This window comes from Camponotus vicinus, unplaced genomic scaffold, assembly GCF_025532165.1.
Source record: "Camponotus vicinus isolate PSW18456_S1 unplaced genomic scaffold, iyCamVici1.0 SCAF_14, whole genome shotgun sequence".
NCBI classification, from domain to species: domain Eukaryota; kingdom Metazoa; phylum Arthropoda; class Insecta; order Hymenoptera; family Formicidae; genus Camponotus; species Camponotus vicinus.
Genome location: NW_028141950.1, coordinates 8,787,125 through 8,809,348, shown reverse-complemented (window position 1 = coordinate 8,809,348; position 22,224 = coordinate 8,787,125). Strand labels below are relative to the sequence as shown.

The 22,224-nt window shown below is 34.4% G+C and overlaps 2 protein-coding genes and 1 pseudogene across 2 annotated transcripts; all 3 read right to left on the bottom strand.

Moving 5' to 3' along the window:
• Nucleotides 1–22,224, bottom strand: part of LOC145965742 (uncharacterized) — a 314,284-nt pseudogene that overhangs the window by 257,338 nt on the left and 34,722 nt on the right.
• On the bottom strand, nucleotides 3,199–3,841 carry LOC145965586 (uncharacterized). Its single transcript, XM_083089256.1, has one exon. The coding sequence runs from the start codon at nucleotides 3,772–3,774 to the stop codon at nucleotides 3,199–3,201; it is 576 nt and encodes a 191-aa protein (XP_082945382.1). The 5' UTR covers nucleotides 3,775–3,841.
• LOC145965585 (uncharacterized) lies at nucleotides 5,829–6,962 on the bottom strand. Its single transcript, XM_083089255.1, has one exon. It carries the CDS (start codon nucleotides 6,960–6,962, stop codon nucleotides 5,829–5,831), a length of 1,134 nt encoding a protein of 377 aa, XP_082945381.1.

Below are 22,224 nucleotides of genomic sequence, written 5' to 3'. Positions count from 1 at the left end.
GCGATACCGCAAAACGATTAGTTGCTGCCGACACACTCTGTCGACATGGCTGAAGCGAAAATATTCGCGAGCGTGAAAAGATTGCGAGGGAGATTGAGAAAACGAGCGAATCGATCCGCAAGAAACATCGCGCTTTGAAGACCGGTAAGATCGACGACGATATCGCGGTCAAGACCCATTTTAGGCCTATTATCGAGCCACTACAAAAAATCGTCGACAACTCTAGCTTAATCGCGGTGAAAAACGAGCCGGAGAGTAACGCTGACGCTATAATTAAAACGTTACCCATCAAGCGGTACAAGGAGGAAGAGGAGGAGGAGGAGGAGGAGGAGGAGGATACGACACCGAAAAAGAGACAACGATTGAAGGCGAATTGTTTATCGACATCGCATACATCGGATGAACCGCTGATAACCTCCACACCGTCCGCGACAACGAGAATCGTACAACCCACGATACCCGAATCACTCGCAATCGAAAATGTTTTCGAAACCATGGGCAACCCGTTCGAATCACCATCTGTTCGAAACATGTTACAAACGTTGGAAGGTCAAAAAATGTTACGAGAGCACTTCGGGCCACTGGCACAAAAGTACATGGGCGCTCACCTTAGTGGCAACAAAAAAACCCAGATCGATTACGTGTCTATTTCGACAAGAATGAAATGTGGCTCGGTAACAAACGATTCGACATCGACGCAGATGACTCTATAATCATAGACAAAGTGAGGTACATTGGTACACCTGGATTATACCAGTTGATCTTCAAGAGAATTCCCGATGATGACATATACACTGAAGACGGTATGCAAAAATATAAGAGCATATTAATAGCGACGAGTGCGCATAAACGTCAATATGATGCGCAAGGTCAATTAAAGAGCAACAGGGGATACAAGTATAAACACATAATTGCACCGTTGATGTCGATCGAATCGAAAAAGAAAAAATGCGGTACGGGAGTATTCATGCCTCGCGCGATGACGCTAACCGACAATAAGATCGATTACGTGCACTGGGACGATCCCAACGAGCTAGTGGATCGTCTACGATTGCTCGACGCTTCGCGCCGAGCTGGCCACAACGCTCACGGCAACGAGATCCTGTCGATCATCGATGAACTTCGCGAAGTTGGTCTTATTATAAATTAAACGGTGTCTCGACAAAACTGATCAGTCGATCGACGTCACTCGCATCGAGAAAAATATGCCCATTAACAAATTTGGATTATTCGAACGGAGAAATGAAGCAATTAGAACAAGCGATCATTGGGGTAAATCGGTGACAAGTTACTTGCGTCAAAACACTCTGTGTCGCGTCGCTACGTACTATGACGCGAGGTCGCGCAAGATTCGCCGTGTAGCGCAACCTGAGGCTGATACCGATGCAGTCAACAAACTGTACGTGGAACAATGCGTTAAAACGTTGAAGAATCAGCAGAAAGAATCAGACGAGAAGCTGACTGCGTTTGAGAGGGACGTGCGAGCTTTACAGACTGCGATAAACGAGCTTCGGCGTGCGATTAACACTAATTCAGAAACGGCTATCAACCTGTAATGAGCGGCTGTAGTGAACGGTTTAGGAGCGGCTATTGTACAATTATTAAACATCTGTAAAGGTTTATCGAACGGGTTGGGAACGGCTATCGAACAGCTATAAACGGCTATCGAACGGCTATCGAACAACTATGAACGGCTATCGAACAGCTATGAACGGCTATCGTACGGGCCAGGAACGTCTAGCAACGAATGATAAAACGCACGGTGATACTCGAGGCACACATCGTTTGATCGACGAATCGAAACAACGATGGATCGGCGATCGGGAATAACCGAGGAAGCGAAGAAACAACATAGTTTAGAGAAACGGCAGTTGGTGAACGAATTGCACGCGCCGGCGAGAAAAAATTTTCCCCGAAGACACGTCATAGTGCGGGGATACGATGACCTGTGGCAAGCTGACATTGTCGAGATGCGTCCGTACTCCCGTTTCAACAGAGGTTACCACTACATACTCACAGTCATCGATGCGTTGAGCAAGCACGCGTGGGCCATACCGCTCAAGAGTAAAGGTGGAAGCGAGACAGCTGACGCTATCGCCGAGATAATTCGAGATAGCAAAAGATGTCCGAAAAACTTACAGACTGATATGGGGAAGGAATTTTATTAACGCTGACGTGCAACGGCTCATGCGGAAACATGACATCAATCACTATTTTACATATTCGGTATTGAAGGCATCGATCGTTGAGCGATTCAATCGCACGCTGAAAAACGACATGTGGAAGATGTTTACGCTGAACGGATCTTACAAGTGGATCAGCGCGTTGCCGCGACTCGTATCGGATTACAACGCGCGCAAGCATCGAACGATCGGTATGCGACCCGTCGACGTTACTCCCGCGATCGCTGAAAGACTCTTGGCTACTGTGTACAACCATGTAAATATCGCGGGTCCAGCGAAATTCAAAGTAGGTGACTCGGTACGCGTTAGCAAGTACAAGACAGTTTTCGAGAAAGGTTACACACCAAATTGGACAACCGAAGTGTTTAAAATTGCAAAAGTACAGCATACTAATCCCGTAAGCTATCTACTGGAGGATTATCACAAAAAATCTATCGCTGGAGCGTTCTACGAGTACGAGTTGCATCGCGCGAATTATCCGGACGTGTATCTCGTGGAGAAAGTACTGCGTAGGAGGGGTAACGAGGTTTACGTGAAATGGTTGGGATTTGACAATTCGCACAATTCTTGGATACATAAAGACAATGTGATTTAATTCATACAGTGTTTATTTTTAATTTTCTGGAAAAATATGTGTATAACATATATATAATACTTGAAAATATATATAAAAATCCTTATCAATATTCCTTGCGATAGTACATGTATTTTTAATATAAGATGTATGAGATATGCATTACATAAAAATATATGAAATATAAAAAATACCAAAAAATCTTTATTAATATTTCCTTTAGTAGTATATTGTATCACACACACACACACACACATACACACATTTTACATTTTACATTTAATATTTGAAAAGTGAAAATATACATAAAAAACATATGAAATATAAATGTGTAAGATATGTATTACATAAAACTATATGAAATATAAAAATACAGAAATATATATACATGGTTATGTGCAAAAATATATACAATTAATAATAAACAAAATATACATTTGTTTACAAAGGTATGCTATAATGTCCCCATGGTAACGTGTCAGTCGAATCAGGTACGATATACCGCTTGTCATTGTACGGACTCAGAGCAATTTTCGTCTCGCGGACGGTATACACTTTGTGCAATTTCGATCTTATGCAAGATTGCTGTCGTGTCATTTCTATTTCGTCATTCAGACACCGCGTGTAATCGTCAAACGTTATCGTTCTCACGACAACGTTACTCTTGACACCTTTAACCTTCTTCGTATCCTTTTTCCCGTCCACTCTCACCGCGTACATCTTTGCTCTAAGCCCGACGAATTCGGTCATTATCGCACCGTTATTTTCATCCTTCATTAAACCCGGTACTTTTTTATTCACAAGCGGTATACCGTACGCGTTATCAATTGGATAATCGCTCGTATCAAATCGGTTGATATCGCGCCTCATGTTTTCATACACATCGACGCATTCGATGTGATATATTAGACTATCTGTGTCGGTGTACATTACTCGGCATTTGTCGCGATACAGAGGAAACATGTACTCGTGGTGAAATTCGTACAAGCACGTTTTAGAAATGTCTAGTATGCACATGCCGACATAGATTGGTTTATAAAATCTTACTTCTAGTTTGCGTAACTCTATGGCAACCAGATTCTCCGAAAAAATACTTCGACTATGGAAATTTGGTTTCGCTATCATTGCTTCTGCGCCGTATCGTCCGTCCCACTTTGTTAATAATTTTACGTCAACACGATTACGCACATTTTCCATCGTCTTGCCAAATACCGCATTATTCATCAGTTTATATAAATTTTTTTCAAAATCATTTTTCGCGAGTGTTCTAAACTGTGTATTTAATTCGATATAACTGCGAAGCCACGGAGATTGTGTAAATTGTAATACGCGATGTATTTTTGTAACGCGAAGGCCGTGTCGCGTACATTGCTGTAGATTACGGTAGTGTATCACGTAACGCTTCTTATCGTATAATGTTGCGAGGAGTTTGTCTTGCCGCTTGCCGGGCGGCTTGTCGCGTGTCGGACAAAACGGAAGGTCAGTGTGCGTATCGTGAAGATGTTGCGGGTACTCGAGATCGACTTCGAGGATATAACCCGTAGGCGAATCTAACGCGATCGATGCTACGTCAAAATTCGACACGTCGACCCATCGAAAATCGGCATAGGGCAACGGTTGACACATTGCCCATCCGTATAAATTATTTACATCGAAATACACCAAGTACGACGATGGTTTCGATGGATCGTACGATTGTTGCATGTACTTGTTATTAGCGCGCGCGTATCTGTTGGAACACTGACTCAGACCATCGCGTATACCGCGTTCGATAAACATGACCATGTCGATGTCGGTAAGCAATTCGAACGTAATCTTTGTATGCTTTAACATGGCATCCCACGTGTATCCGGGAAGAGTATAATAATACGCGGGGTCGAGTCGGTAACTTTTGATGCAACTATCGCGAAAGTTTTCAAAAATATCGGCTAATAACAAGACGTCGATTTTCAGGTACAAATCGCTATACTCGCCTAGCGTTCGAATGGAGAATCGCGTCCAGATGTTCTCGGCGTGCGCGTAATCGCTCTCGGATATAGTTTCACCGGTCAAAGAACTGTAAAACGATTCGCGCGGTGGTAAACACGTATCTTGCAACCTGTCCACAGAGTCGACGTATTCGTACGGAAAGACGTCTTTCCGTGTTAATAAACTAAAATTTTCTGCAGATAAATTTTGAAATTCTGATTTTAAAATTTTGAGTTTGTCTTTGTCTAGATAAGATGCCAATTTGTCGAGACTTGCCGTAAGAAATTTGTACGAATCGATAAAACTTAATTTTATATACTTTTTCCAATTGTCTTGTGCGAGTTTAACAGTTTTTGTAAACGATATATATTTTTCCTTGGTTATCGGAAGTAATTCGATTTCCCCTTCGAACGCTGTGGCTATATCCTCGATAATGAAATGCGCGTCGTAACCTGATAAATTATGAAAGACTATCGGAATATATAATGATTCTTTGTAATTTAGATTGCAATTTGAGTGCGCGGGACCCCTATATCGCCCGGTCAAATGACAATGATCGCGTACGCGCGTATCGTCTTCTTGCGTAAACGGTTTTTCGCATATATGATAATGCGTTGCGCTGTGAAATTTTTCCCACTCGTCCGATGTTAAATTTACCATGGGGACATTTGTAGTCATTAAAATAGTCTTTACACGTAACGCTAAATTTTTAAGTTCTTCGGCGAACCACGCGATACAATCAATACTGCGACGAGAATGGTACGCGGATAACGAGTCGTCGAACGAACAATGCATATAATACGCTATACTAAATACTTTATGATGCTGATAATTTTTTTCTTCGTCAGTCTTTGTCAACGCACATTCCAAATCGGCATAGATCACAAATGGAAGCCGCTCTTTCCTCGTGTAGTTGTTGAACTCGAGCCACTTGTCCTTATCGCTCGGCAATCGGATAGCGCAGTCGTTTATTTTTCCGCAGTCTACCGTATGTGACTGCAACTTGTCCTCCGATCCGAAATAGTGCAAGCATCTGTAAAAGAATATTTAAATTAAAGATTTATGCAATGCATTATATTTTATAATTACATAAACTATTTAAATTATACGTACCGATCACAGATATATCTTTGACCGTTGTGTTTGCTCAGTTGCGAGCTCACGAGCCGGGATAAATTTTTGATCCATGCGAAATGTCCGACGCTGTTACCGTCTTCCACGTACAACAAGTTGACGTGCTTATCTCGTTTCTGCTCCGAAAGACGTACCGGGACAATGTTGTTCTCTTTCTCGATGCTGTACACGTTGATGGAGATATTGTTTATATGTTCAAACTTTTTTAGTTGGTTCAACGTCATCGGAAACTCAATGTCCCGGAGATTCAGCACTGTCGCGTAATGCGGGTACGATGATTCCCGTTCCACATTCCTTTCTGCGGGATATAGAGCGGCGACCACTGCCCACGCGAAACACGCATTGTCTTTTGATTTTATGTTTATTACCGCTCTCTTCATCATAATTTCTCGCGGCAATTTAATGTGACATCCCGCGCGCATAGGATTATATTTATTTATATTTACAGTTAAATTCTGTATTCGCGACAATGCCCACCCGCTATCGCGTTCCTGAAATTCTTCCAGCGATGCTAGAGTGGGTTCGATAACGCGGCGCTCGTACCACTCGTGTAAATCGGATGTGTGAAAGAGTTCACAGTTTCTCGTATTGGTACTTTTATTTGCACGCTTATCACCCGACACAAATTCACCATTGAATATAGTGTTCACTTTTACACTGTTGTGTCTTCTTATAACGTCTTGTACTTGCTCGAGCACGATGTCTTTGGCGTCCTCGAGAAATTGACGAGGTTCGATATGGTTTGCGTTAATCACAACACCGGTCAGAATACGGTTATCGAACGCGGTATCAATCTCGCGCCACACAAGTTCATTTTGATGCGCGCTACATCCGGCACCCGCGTTATTGTCGCCACTGTAATTACCACCACTGGGCATAAACTGTCTCTGCAATCGAGTCTTTGCACCTTCGAGTCGCGCGATCCGAGCAATCAGCGATTGTCGATTCCCGATCGATAATCGTGGTCGTTTGATCCGACTTTGCTCTTCCAGCGACTCGATGTACTCGTTGCATCGTTGTAGCCATGCAAAATATTTGCCCAAGGTGGCAATTTGGCTGGATTGCTCCACCAGGTCGCGTTCAGTCTGTTCGATGTTTTCCATTTTATATATAATCACACAATATATATAATCACACAATATATATATTATCACACTTTCTGATAGAACACTATACTTTCTGACAGAACACTATACTTTTTGACTATACTTTTGCTATACCGACGTGTCGATGCGCTTTCAAATCACGTACTATGATCTGATGCGCTTCGATCCTTTTTATATTCAACCAACAAACTTTCAGAGATTGTTGGAGGCACAAAAGAAAAAATTTTTTTGTAACTGAACCTAGGGTTGAAAATGTGTTGTTATCTCGCTATGATTCACAGATTGCTCGAAAAGGTCGGACCCCGAAATATCTCAAAAATGTGTTGTTATCTCGCTATGATTCTCGCTATGATTCATGATTATATATATTTTTATAACTTTATGTCATCCTTCTTATATTCAACCAACAAACTTTCAGAGATTGTTGGGGGGCACAAAGAAAAAATTTTTGTAACTGAACCTAGGGTTGAAAATGTGTTGTTATCTCGATATGATTCACAGATTGCTCGAAAAGGTCGGACCCCGAAATATCTCAAATGAAGAGGACTCTGCTGCACTAGAGTATCATTTCTTTCGTTGCTCTTCTGTGTTTCGGTGGTCTGCTGCACTAGAGTCTCATTTCTTTCGTTGCTCTTCTGTGTTTCGGTAGTCTGCTGCACTAGAGTATCATTTCTTTCGTTGCTCTTCTGTGTTTCGGTGGTCTTGTGCAATGGCTGAAGAAAACGTAATTATCATCGACGATGATACGGTGGCTGAAGAAAACGTAATTATCATCGACGACGATACGGATGATGATTACGATTATTGGATGGATCCAGTTGTGGCGGAGAGGATGGAGATAGAGAGAGAGGAGAGAGATGGAAGATGATGGATCAGATATAGAACCCTTAGCGAAGGACAGTGATTACGATAGTGACAATAGTGTCGATATTCTTGATGAACTGTTACAAAAGAAACAGCGAGATTTAAGCATACCTGAAATAATAACATACAACGAAGCAACAAAGATATGTTGCATGTCCTATTACTATATGGAAAATGGATCAAAATTTTCTACCGAATGCTTTCTAGAAGATCCGCATCAGTTTGAAGAAACTAGTCTGTTCGAGAACATAGAACCATAGCTTATATTCATTTGGCAAATATGTCATGCAAAGGGTGCAGAAAATGTTTGAATCAAATATTGCCCTGCGACATGTGCCCTATTTGCACAAATTAAAATAGATGAGTCATGGATAACATTGTAAGTATCTTTTAATTTATTATATATCAAAAGTATTTTAAAATAAATTATTAAATAATTTAAACTAATGAAATGCATATGTTTTCTTCTATTTTCAGAAACGGCTTCCCCAACATAGCCCGACGGTCTATTTTATATATTATTATTTTTCTTTTATATTGTATACTTTTTATTAAACTCACACATACACACATTTAAATAAATTATATATATTTTTTTAATTGTAACAAAATCGTCGATTGCGAACTGGCAGCTTTAGTTTTTAGTCCATAGTACGTAAGAAAAATATATAAAACATAAATAAAGAGTTTTAAGTCTAAATCATGACGTAATTTCTTCGCACGCATTTCCATCCACCCAATCCTTCAAAGAATACTTCTATTTATATTGTTTATTAACTGGTAATATTGTATACTTGCGATAATACAGAGATGACAGAGAGAGAGAGAGAGAGAGAGAGATAAAAGGGATAAAGAGAGAGGGATATTCAGAGATTGTTGGGAGCACAAAAGAAAATATTTTTTTGTAACTGAACCTAGGGTTGAAAATGTGTTGTTATCTCGCTATGATTCACAGATTGCTCGAAAAGGTCGGACCCCGAAATATCTCAAAAATGTGTTGTTATCTCGCTATGATTCACAGATTGCTCGAAAACGTCGGACCCCGAAATATCTCAAAATATAAGTTTATGACTAATATTGTATACTTGCGATAATACAGAGATGACAGAGAGAAAGAGAGATAAAAGGGATAAAGAGATAGATAGAGGGATAGAGAGGGGGAGAGAGAGGGATAGAAAAATAAAGGGATAAAGAGAGAAAGAGAGAGAGCGAGAGAGAGGGAGGGATAGAGAGAGAGACCTAAAATCTTCTTCAAAGGAATACCACCATTTTTGTTTATACGTGCGTCCCCCGTCCCGCAGCCCCCGCCCCTCCGAAATCCCCTCCGTCCCGCGTGACGTCATCCCTGATAGGGCCTGAGTTAGAACCCGCGTGACGTCATTCCCCCGCGCCGCTGAGATCCCCTCGCCCCTCACCCCCCCTGAGAGGACCTGAGTTAGAACTCTCCTAGTACTAACTACTACGAACCCAATCGACCTTCAAGTCCCTCTCGTTGAGTCCCAGTCTTCCTGCCAATCTTGGACTCTTCAGACAAGGGGGGGGGGAGTATTCTCCGTGGACCTATCGTCCTAAAAGGACTCCCCAAGTCCCTGCCTCGGCATTCGCCCTCCGGCCCACGGGAAAACCACGGCTCAAAAACCGTGGGCGAGGCAGTCTTTCAAAAAAAACGATTCCACTCCCAAGATGATTCAGCTCGCTGTTCAGTCAAACAAGTTGATCGATGTTCAGTAGATCGAGGGCTCTAGAAAAGAAATTTACTTATTTTATCCTTACCAGCAATAAAATTCCCTCCGAACCTCTTAGAAAAAGAACTAATTACAATAGATAGAAATTTTCCGGGCTCCAATCTATTCTAACAATACTAAGTCCTCTCAAGAAAAGGAGCTAACCTATCAGCATGTATCACCTTCTTCTTGTGTCGAAGAGTTCTTTGAATACAATAAACCACATCATTTAATTTCTTCACTACCAAGTAAGGGCCCTCCCAATTGCTCTGCAATTTCTGAGCCTTCCCTTTACATCTTCGAGGATTAAACAACCAGACTCTGTCCCCCTCTTGAAAAAGAACCTTTCTAACTTTTCGGTCGTAACGGGTTTTCATCTGAGAAGACTTTAAAACCATACGTTCTCTAACAGAGGAATGAATCTCTTCTAATTTCTCTCTTAATTTTTCTACATAATTTCCCCCTGGAGGCAATCTCTCTTCATAAGATCCAGGACTTCCTCTCAACAAATCTACAGGCAATCTAAGCTCTCGAGCAAAGTATAATTCTGCAGGAGTCACCCCAGCAGTTTCATGCTTTGAAGATCTGTAAGCTAGGAGAAACATAGGTACCCACTGATCTCAATCTCTCTGGTTTTCGGAGATGTACTTCGCCAAATAATTAATTATCGTCTGATGCTGACGTTCTACTTGGCCATCGGACTGAGGATGAAGAGCAGTAGTTCTTGTCTTCTTGATTCCGAGCAGTCGCATCAATCTTGAAAATAACTGCGACTCGAAATTCTTCCCCTGATCTGTATAAATTTCAATAGGCACCCCGTGTCTGGAAACAAACTGATTAACAAAAACCTCAGCCACTGTCTTAGCTCTAATATTTTTCACAGGGAAAGCCTCCACCCACTTCGTAAAGCAATCAACTATGACAAGTAGATATTTATTCCCTGACTTAGTCAACGGAAGAGGACCAAGGATATCCATCTGAACCCTTTCCATCGGAGCTTCGACATTGTAAATTTGTAATGGGGACTTCCCTTTTCCCAAGGGACCTTTCTTCGAAATACAAATCTTACATGTCCTGCACCATTTCTCCACGTCTCGTTTACAGCTAGCCCAGAAGAATCTCTTTCGGATCTTTTCCAGAGTTTTATTAACTCCAAAATGCCCTCCCGACGGAGAATCGTGCGCTTCTTCCAAAATTTCCTTAACTCGATCACGAGAAACAATCAGTTGAAGAAAACTAGTTTTAAGATTTGGGGCTTCCCATTTCTTATAAAGGACTCCATCCTTTAGGATCAGAGAATCCCAGTAAGACCAATAAATCTGAGCAGAGTCGTCTCCGACAGGAACCTCTGAATGCAAAGGCCTCCCTCCTGTGTCCTTCCCTCGCAAAATAAACGAAATGCTAGAATCCTTTCGTTGTGCTTCACGCCATTCCTCAAGATCTTCGCCTTCCAATACGATGCGAGCAACCACCTTTCCGGTCTCTTCCGTCCGCTCAGCACGACAGCTGGCTCCGGACTTCAATATGGTGCCGGAAAACAACAACACGCCGGTTGTTAATAAACAGCCCACTTAGCGATGATACACGGGAGATCGCAGGAAAGTAGGCGCTCAGGGATCGATAAATCAGGGACGCAACAATATGACTGTTTCATTGTCCATATGAAATTTTCAGACCACTTACGATCATACTTAAGAAAATTTTAAATATAATGGGCTAAATCGATCATAATATTTATATCTTGTTTTTTTTTGTTTCTTATATAGGCTATTTTATTCAATTTAATATTCAGTTAATATCATTTAATTATTCCATTATACATTTTTTTACTTTAAAAGACAATAATATGTGAAATATGAAATGAATATTAACATATTATATGTATCCCCTACTATTATTACTCTAATAATTATTATGTAATGTTTAAGTAATTAAAAATAAATACATAATTATATATATTATAATTGTGAAATAGTTATTACAATTATTTCAATTGCTAAGAAAAAAACTAATGACAATGTATAATTCTCTAAAAAATTGCTCTTTAAAATTATTTTCATTGATATTAATACTTTGTCATATAAAAAGATTTGTTCTACCATTTCTGATAATTATAATTGTCTGTGTAATTAAATCATTAATGTCTATTCGATTTTGTTTTGGATTTCATAATTATTTATTATTTTTGTTGAGAATAACCGCAGGAAAATTCTTTGTGTATGTGGACACTCTTTATTACTTTTTATACATTTTTAGATTGAATGAGCCATCTCGCAAAAATTACTTATTAATCTGATAAATCAATCAAATCTTTTTACTAAGGAACGCAAAAACAAAATAGTAACGGGTGTAGTAATATAATCTTTCATCAAGCAGTCAATAGATGTCATGGAATGCATAAAATTGCATAATAAAATTAAACATTTACAATGAAATGCATACACAACATATACACATTTCTTGTAGAATGTACTAAAAGCGAACGGTGATTTTCGCAGGGGATAATGTGTAATGTATTGTTTAGCGTATATAATATTAATATATAATATATAAATTATGATCCCGAGAACAGTAATATTCGAAAAGAATTTCTTACATATAAAGTTAATATATCACAACAAAATGTTTGTGTCAAAAATTTTTGAAATAAATTATATAATATAAACGTTTCGATGTGTACATTCGACATCATAACGCTCTACTATTATCTTCTTGTGTCATCATTTTTAATTTTATTTTTTGATAAAACGTTTTTATTCTTGACATTATTATATTTGTTAAGCGTCTGTATTATATAATTTACTTTAATTCAAAAATTCTTGACATCTTATTACAATGACGTTCTTCTACAGTGATTGCAATTATATTGATATTATTGTGTATACGATTTTGTGCATAAATCATTAAAAATGTATAATAAAAAAGAATAAATGGCGCGCGCGAAGCGCACGCTTTGTATTATCCTAGTATTATCTAAATAACAGAACAGATATAGTAAACAAAATTTCGATTGGAGGCATGAAAATAAAAATAAAATTTATTTTTATTACTCATTTATTATAAAATGTATTTACTCATTGATTTAATGTATTATTCAACCTTATGTATAAAATCGAATGCGATTTTGATGAGCTATCAAAGAAAACATATCAAAATAAATTAAAAGCCTTACTTTTTTTTGCCGTAGATTGTTAAGAAATGTCTGCGATGACATTAGAAATGGGTATGCTTCCCTAATAAATAACGGATATATTAAATCCTCTGGCACACGAACATTGTTTCCAATATCCCAATTTATTTTACTGAAAATAATAAGAAAAGATATTACACATACAATTATACACATATACGTTTAAATATATACAAAGAATGTTTATTATAATTAATACTTATGATTTCTGGAGCATTTGCAATTAACTGAAAATGTAAGTCTTTTATTTCAGCAAAGCACATTTTTAAAAATTATGAAAGACTTAAGGCAGTAAATTTTTTTTCAATATGAAAGGCCTGAGACAATAAACTCTTTTTTCGATAAGTAAAAATAAAATATATAGAAACAATATATTTTTTTTAAATTAAACAACTTTTATTTAAATCTTATCTGTTATTCAGTCATATAATGTTGTTTTATCATACATGTTAATATATATTTTTCCATACATGTTAATATATAGTTATGAAAATTTAATGGTATTTATCATTTAAAATATAATTCTTTATGAAATTTGAATAATTTTTATAAAACAAATTATTATATAATGTACGCTAAATTAAAGAAAAAATAATGAGTATAGTTGTCTGATACACTCACATTCTCATACAAGCGTAACGATGCATCAAAAAATGTAAAACCATATAATTCTTTGAATGCATATGTATGTACAATTGTATGTAATTTTTTTTATATAACTATTTATTTTATTATTTGTATTTAAAATTTATTAAGATGAACGTCCTCAGAATATATATATATATATATATATATATATATATATATATATATAAGGGTAACAAGCTTCCTACTAAACTACAGAATAAAATATTGAATAATTTGTACTATATAGTCAAACGCGTACGCCCCGATTCTCTTCCTCTTCAGCTAATTGTTGTAGAACGATCGCGCCGGTTGCACTTGCAGGAATGAAATTAGTATATTTGCATTATTCATCTAAATATTTTTACCTAAACAACTGTATCAAAGTTGATTCTTATTACGTATGCCATAATTGTGATTCGGAATAGATACCAATCTCTTTTGTATAAGTAGTTATCATATAATTTTTACACTATTATTTAGAATTAAACTATTATTTAGACTTTAAAAAGTACAAACTGCTGATGTGATATTAAGCATAATTATTTTATGATATTACTTATAATTATTTTGCTTAACGAAGATTATTTCTTTTAAGTTTTTCAAAGATGATAAAAATAAATATTTATTTTATTTTTTATTTTAATATAATATAATACAAATTTATAACAAAAAGTGATCTTGCTTAATAAAAGATTATAATAAAAGTTGCCTTAAATTGAAAAAAGTCATATTTATTTTATTTTCCCGAAAATAAGAACTGGTACTTTTATCCCCAGACTATGTTACTTTCGTCCCAGGCCCCCAGGATGAAAGTAACAATCGTACTTGCGAAAAGCTAGAGTAGCTCTTTAAATATCTATCATTTGGGATTGAAATATAAATATAATAATAGAACAATAAATGAAATTTTTTAACATATAATCTTTTTTGTTATATCTCTAACGATAATTAATTAGTGACCTATAATACAAAAAATGTTACTTTTGTCCCCGGTCTCCCCTATATATATATATATAAACAAAATCCAGAAAGTTTGAAAGAACTGTAAGATAAAATTATGCTTACTATTTCGGTTTATATAACATTGGAAACACTGCTTCATCATAATGTGGAAAGCATTCATATGCTATTTTTACGTACAGAATGCTGTCTCCTATGCCGAATCTTCTGGTTACGATATAATATATAATAATTAATACAATAATTCTATCGTATGAAGCTGGAATCTATAATTAAAATAAATTATATTAAAATATATTAAAATAAAATATATTAAAATAATAAATAATAATAGAAAGTAATAAATTATATTTAAAAAGGTAATTATTTAGCTTAGGGGAGCCACCTCGGATAACCTTGACCTTGACATAGTTGTCAAGGTCACTGTCCTGAGTAATATTCAAAAAGTTTTAGCCGGCGCTTGTTGTTTATTTAAAAATTATTAACAAAAGAATTTCACAATTTTAATGCTTTTTATCTCCGAAAATATTGATTTCAGAAAAAAAATTTTAAGCAAAAAATAAAGCCGCTGAAAAACTCTACAAAAATAGTTATATCCCTTTTTCTCATAAACCTACTATTTTAGCTGTTATATAAAAAAATAATTATTTTAAATTATCACTTGGAGGATCACTTTAATCATTATTTAGCGGAATTTATTTTCAAAAAGACATTCGATAATGAAAACCGATTAGATGCTTTCTTTCGAATAATGGTTGCTATGTATCCTATCAATGAAAATATAAATGAATTATAAATTACAATAAATAAACATTTATGCTACTTCCTAAAATTATTATTCTTTATTTTAAATATATTTAATACAATTGAAAAATATCACAAATGTATACGTACACACACGCGCGCGCGGGGAGTGCAGGGGGGCCTTCGGCCCCCCCTCCCGCAACCACCCCGCCGGTAGGGGACGCATTGCGAAGAGTTAAACCACAATGGATATATATTGTAAGTTATAGAGCGAACCAGTCCACCTTGCCTACCGGCGGGGTGGTTGCGGGAGGGGGGCCGAAGGCCCCCCTTGCACCCTCCCCCCCGCGCGCGCGTGTGTGTGTGTGTACACATACATTTGTAATAATTTTTAATTGTATTAAATTGTATTAAGGATGTTTTGTACCTATTTTCAAAATATTGAGAATTTAATGAAAATTGTACAGAATGTTCTTACATATGTTTAGAATCTTCAGTACAATTTTTAAATCGATTCACTAAAGCGTTCACAAGTTATAAGGATTTCAATTTGCACCGAATTAACATGTGTTCTTATGGGAAACGTATAACCACGTCGATTCAAATGACAAAAACACATGGAAATAATATTCAGAATTTGTTTAAAATTTGCAAAAGTGTAGTTTAGATACAGAGGAAATATTTGATCAAATAATATTATACAAGTACTAACTGGTTAAAAAGATATTAAATATAATTCAATTAAATTAGCCATGTATCTGACACAAGGCGAAATTCTCTGTGAAAGTTTGGCAACATCGCACTCGGCTGAGAAGAATGAGAGAGACGGGAATAGTGCCGAAGCATGTTGAAGCTGTATACTTAGAGCAAATTGCGAAAAAATACTAATATATATATACGAACTAACCTTACACCTCGAGCAATTTCTGAAAATCTGTCAACCTACAAATGCGTATAAGTCATCGACTGATATAAGCAGTATAGGCTTCGTGTGTAGAGCGCGAAGTTCGGCCAACTTACGAAAAATTACAACGTTGTCACATTTTACGCTCGCCAGAGACATGACAAATTATTAAATTTATTAATTAAATTGCTATAAATAATGCATTTTTTTAATTAATAAATGTTTTAATATTTATTCTGACACTTTAAACCACTCAGTAACGTTAAATTATTTTATTCTCAAAAATGAAATTTCGTGTTGTCAAGTTGAATTTGAGGTATCGTTACTGCCAAAAGTTAATCATTTCGATTAACAAAATTCGGAATATTTCAGTAAAAACGCAATAAATATTAAAAAATACATCTCTGCACTGTAGCTAAGATCAAATTGTAATATTCCACGCAATTTCTCATACTCAAAATACACCAAAAGTGGATATATTCGTCAATATTGATTTTCAGCTACTTTTTGCTGAGATTGTACATACAAAACATCCTTAAATTCTATATAAATTTAAATTGTATTAAATGTATTTAAAATTATTATTCCTTTATATAACAGCTAAAATAGTAGGTTTATGGAAAAAATGCATATAACCTTTTTTGTAGAGTTTTTTAGCGGCTTTATTATTTGCTTAAAATTTTTTTTCTCAAATCAATATTTTCTGAGATAAAAAGCATTAAAATTGTGAAATTCTTTTGTTAATAACTTTTAAATAAACAATGTGCGCCGGCTAAAACCTTTTGAATGTTACTCAGGACAGTGACCTTGACAACATATTTCAAGGTCAAGGTTATCCAAGGTGGCTCCCCTAAGCTAAATAATTACCTTAAAAAATTACATAAGAGAATACATTTAGAACGTTTAGAAAATAAACGTTTAAAATATTAAAATTGTAATAGTTCTTGCACATACTGGGTGTTAAAAAAGTCTGGACACGGTCGAATATCTCGATAAGGAAGTTTTACTAGAAAGTGTTTCAGACAAAAGTTGTATGGCTTCGAGGGGGACATAACACGGTACCATTGGTTTGACCTTGAAGAGTTATTTGAAGATCACGTGAAGGTCACCTTCAACTTTTTAAATGGGATACCCTATATGCTTTTGCATATTCTTGTAGCTCATCTCGAGAGCTTTCCAAAACACTATAATTAAATCACACCAATTGATTCCTCTCCTTATTTTGTACATAAAAGTATTAAGGTAAGATAATCGAAAAATGAATATTTTACAAGATATTTTACGGTTTATGTAAAATTAAGAAATGATTTCAAGCCTCATAACTCGGAAAGTACTTAATGAAAACTAACTTAATTATAGTGTTTTGGAAAGCTCTCGAGATGAGCTACAAGAATATACAAAAATATATAGGGTGTCTCGTTTAAAAAGTTGAAGGTAACCTTCATGTGACCTTCAAATAACTCTTCAAGGTCAAACCAATGGTACCATGTTATGTCCCCCTCGAAGCCATACAACTTTTGTCTGAAACACTTTCTAGTAAAACTCTTCCTTATCGAGGTATTCGACCATGTACAGACTTTTTTAACACCCAGTATAATGTATATTATTATTGTAGTTTAACATAATCCGAGACAAAACTTGCCGAATTTAACTCTTCAAGATTTGATATCATTAATAATTCGTATAATTTATGAATCTCTAAATCAGAAAATATATATTCTTTAACTATACGTATAATTTGCGAAGTTTCTGTTGGATTCCAGAAATTTTCAGAGATATTGCTATCTCCCCAAAAAGAAAATTGCTCCAACGGGATCGAGAATATCGAATGCATAGGATACTTATGTTTAAGGCGAAATAATACTTCTTGGGTAATACCATTCAGCCACGTATTTATGACCGAATAAGGCACATGTGGTAGATAATATTGAGCCAAAATAAGAAGTTGTCGTTCCACAATCTGCTTTTCCTTCGGCTTATTTACAAATTTGAATTGCTTGTACAGAAATCGATATTGTCTTAGACAAAAGAAGATTAGGTCAAAGTAACACTTATTTGCCAAATAGTTGAAATCGGAACCAAATTCGCTGAAAAAAAATTTCATATTAATCGTAAAACAATTATTTTAATTTTGTAATATTAATAACTATTTAGTTTATTGAATTTTACCAAAATAATTCTTGACATTTTATGTCCAATAATTCTTCAGAAATAATTCTATTTAATTCGTCCCAAACAAAACAATAAACTATAGAATTTTCAACTATGAAATGTAGAAGACAATTTAATTGTTCTTTGTCAGTTTTCGATAAATTCTTGCCCAACATTAGTAACACATAATGTCGTAGCTTTTTAATACACTGTATTCCTGATTTCATTGATTCCTCAAAATTTAAACGGTTAAAAGTTTTTTTCAGCTTTTTATACCTTTTCACAGCAGTAGAACGTCTAAAATTCAGATAAAAAATTTTTAAGAATTATATTAAAATTAACATCATGTCAGCAATATAAAGCTTAAATAATATGTTAAGTTTATTATTCTACATCATATTTAAATAATAAATTAAGCAGGCAATTTAAATGTGTAAGGATATTTTGATTTAACACATGCCGTTAAAATAAAAGTAAAATTTGAAAAGATATTGTAGAATAATGAATAGAAATATTTAATCTTTACAAGTTGCAAATAGAGATAAATTTGATTGCACACAATGTTTTATAAAGCTGTACGAACCATAAAATATGAATAGAAAATTTTAAGAAAATAATTAAGATTATTTTCCAAAGATATAATTATTTATGAAAAGTAAAAAAAATATTATAAAAATAAAACAAATATATATTATAAAAATGTAAAAATAAAAATTCTTATTTGAATATTAATATGTAAATAATCATTTATACATAATCGTGTATTATAACATATTTTGAAGTTTGAATATTAAAAAATAACAACATAGTAACAACATTATAATTTTTAGTTTTACATTATAAGATATACTTCTTTTTAGTAAAAAAAATCGAAATAATGGAAATGAAAAATCTGATAATGTAATAATGAAAAGAAATTTTTTTGGAACTTATGTTTTGAATGATTTGAAATAATTTATATAAAAAATATATTCCTAAGCATTAATCAAAAATAATAGTAATAATAAATAAGATGATAATAAAGATACACAATAACTTTTATGTTCACAAATTAATAATAGGATCTAGGTAAAGAAAGATTGAAATTTTAATTTATGATAACAATGACTCAAGAATCACTAACGCAAAAATTTTCTTTATGAATTGTATAACTTGAAACTGATCGATGATGCTTATTATGACTCGAGTTTTTAGACACATTAAGATTAACAAGTTCAATATACAATAAACTAATAGACATAAATTAATAAATACAACTTAAATTAATAAAGAAATAATATAAATTTATTTCTCGACTATTGTTTTTGAGGAGGTGCTTTGTTAAGCGATGAATATTGATCATGTGTGAAATAAATGCAAAAAATTAATATAAGAAGCTTATGAGTGAAAAAGTACCTTTGACAATATTTCTCTTTCCAAAACTCGTTGCTTAGCGTTATCTGTGCTAATCTTTTACAGGTGGACTTAAAGCTCGAAATATCTTTTATGTCAATGCTCTTGTTCTTCAAAATGATAACAATTACTTCGTCGGGCAAATGTGTTATCGTAGTCATCGCGAAAAATTTAACGATTTACGAAAAAGCATGCAACGGATGTCATTTGCTCTCGTACCACAAATTTCGTTTCTATACTTGTTATATGTATATCTGTAACAAATCACGAATGTGAACGCACAAAAGTTATCTTCTAGCACTCGAGATGCGTCTATAACTTTCTTCGATGTGGACAAGACTAAAAATACACATTTCTTAATGCTAGTGTTACGTCCAGGCCCGGAGAAAGGATAGGTCAAGGGATAGGTCAAGGGAAGGGAGCAACAATGATATTTTCCGGAAGTCGCACAGTAGGAGGACTCGACTTGAACGAACCTTAAGGCCTGAAAACAGGTAAACGACTCTCCTTGAGTCGCTATTATTTTGTTTCGAACGTTCGTTCGGTGGTCCCCTTTTCTCGGTAAGGGAATTTAATCCCTTTTACTCAGGGCCAGCAGGCCGAAAAAAGAATGATGTTTGGGAATTTTTGTGAAAAGTATAATAATTTTTTTTACAAATAAATTTTTATTTAAAAGTACAAATATTATGGATGTTATTATATTTTTTTTATATAAAATATTAAAAAATGTAAAAGTTATAATTATTCTCCCGGATATTGTTTTTTAAAAAGCGCTGCGCGATGAGTTCGAAACTGATACATCTGATATCAAAAATTCGATAAGCTGTAGTTAATGTATGAAATTTTCCAGTAGATGAACGAAGGATTAATCGAAAAATTATTTTCGGACAAAATGGCAGCCTTATGACACTAAGATATTCTTTTTCGATTAAAAAATTGCTCATTTTTTATTAAGTAAAAAAAATATTCATTAAAAAACAAAATCCTTCGTTCATCTACTATGTTTTTATATGTAGAAGAAGCATGTAAAATTTCAAGCAAATCGGTGTAACGATTTTCGAAATATCTTGCTCACCGACTTTGAAAAAATGATTTCGAGAAAAACGCGTCTAAGATTTGTGTCAAGTTTACGTTCAAATAAAATGTAGATTTTTTAATTTACACACAATCAGCTATTCCGGGCCCATATAATTTTAGTTTATTTAAGGGATTATACCTAGTCAGCAAGTCGAAAAAAACGTATTTTTGGGAAATTTAAAAAAAAAACCTGTTAGGTATTTTTATTTCATCGATTCTTTATCATAATATATATCTATCAAAGAAGTTTTCATAATTTTTTCAATTAAAAATATCGAGAAATGTAGGCGCAGTAGCTATTTTCCAGAGACATCTTTTTTCGGAGGCGCTTGGCGGTGAGCAAGATCGGAGCTGGATCATCTGAAATAAATAATTCAAAAGGATTTAGCTTTCGTATGAATTGATCTAGTCGGTGAACGAAGGATTTTACAAAAAATTGATTTTTGACAATGTGACAGACGTTTGATGCAAAAATACGAATTTTTCGTGTTAAAACTTTTCGTTCTTTTATTAATAAAAAAAAAGGTTTCATCGAAATTAAAATTCCTTCGTTCACCGACTAGATCAATTCATACGAAAGCTAAATCCTTTTGAATTTTTTATTTCAGTTGATCCAGCTCCGAGCAATCTTGCTCATCGCCAAGCGCCTCCGAAAAGAGATGTCTCTGGAAAATAGCTACTGTGCCTACATTTCTCGATATTTTTAATTGAAAAAATTATGAAAACTTCTTTGATAGATATATATTATGATAAAGAATCGATAAAATAAAAATACCTAACAGTTTTTTTTAAATTGCCCAAAAATACGTTTTTTTCGACTCTTTTATTGGAAATTAAAATTTAATGCAAAATTATGCATTAGCATTAACTACTTTTACAATAGCATTCCTAACTTTTTTCTTTTTAAGAAATAAACATAAAAGAATCTTCTAAAATTTAATAATCCTTTTAAAATAATTTTAACCGAGCATCATATGCTGCAAGACATCTCTCTACAGCATTTACAAATTATAATTACGTCTAATTAGATTTATTAATGTTTATTTGATTTGTTTATAAATTATAATCACGTCTAATTAAATTTATTAATATTTATTTGTACTTTATTAATGTTTATTTGTCTCAAATATTTTATAATTATTCATTATTGTTATATAATTTCACATTTATTAAATATTGATATTTTATATTTAATGCAAAACATATTATTTAGAAAATAAATGCCATATATGTATATATATTTTGTCGCTCATTTATTTCAATTTTAGATCAAACTTATCTTTTTTAGCCGATTAGATTATTCTTAGCAAAGGCAAAGTACAATCTTTTAGATTTCCCTTGCGGAAACTATATCATTAATCTAACATTTCTATTGTAAAAAATGCCCAAAAAAAGTTTAAATCGAGAATATTATGTAATATTCAATTCTATAAAAGGACATAAGATTATGTAATAAATATTGCAAATAATGTTTTTTTTTTGCATTTTAGCTTATTTATTGACAGTTCAGGGATATAATGTTTGGTTGGGCAATTTCCGCGGTAACCTATTCTAAGGCGCATATTTCTCTATCTTTCTATTCTTTATCTTTATCGAACCCAACATTTTGGGATTTCAGGTATTCAT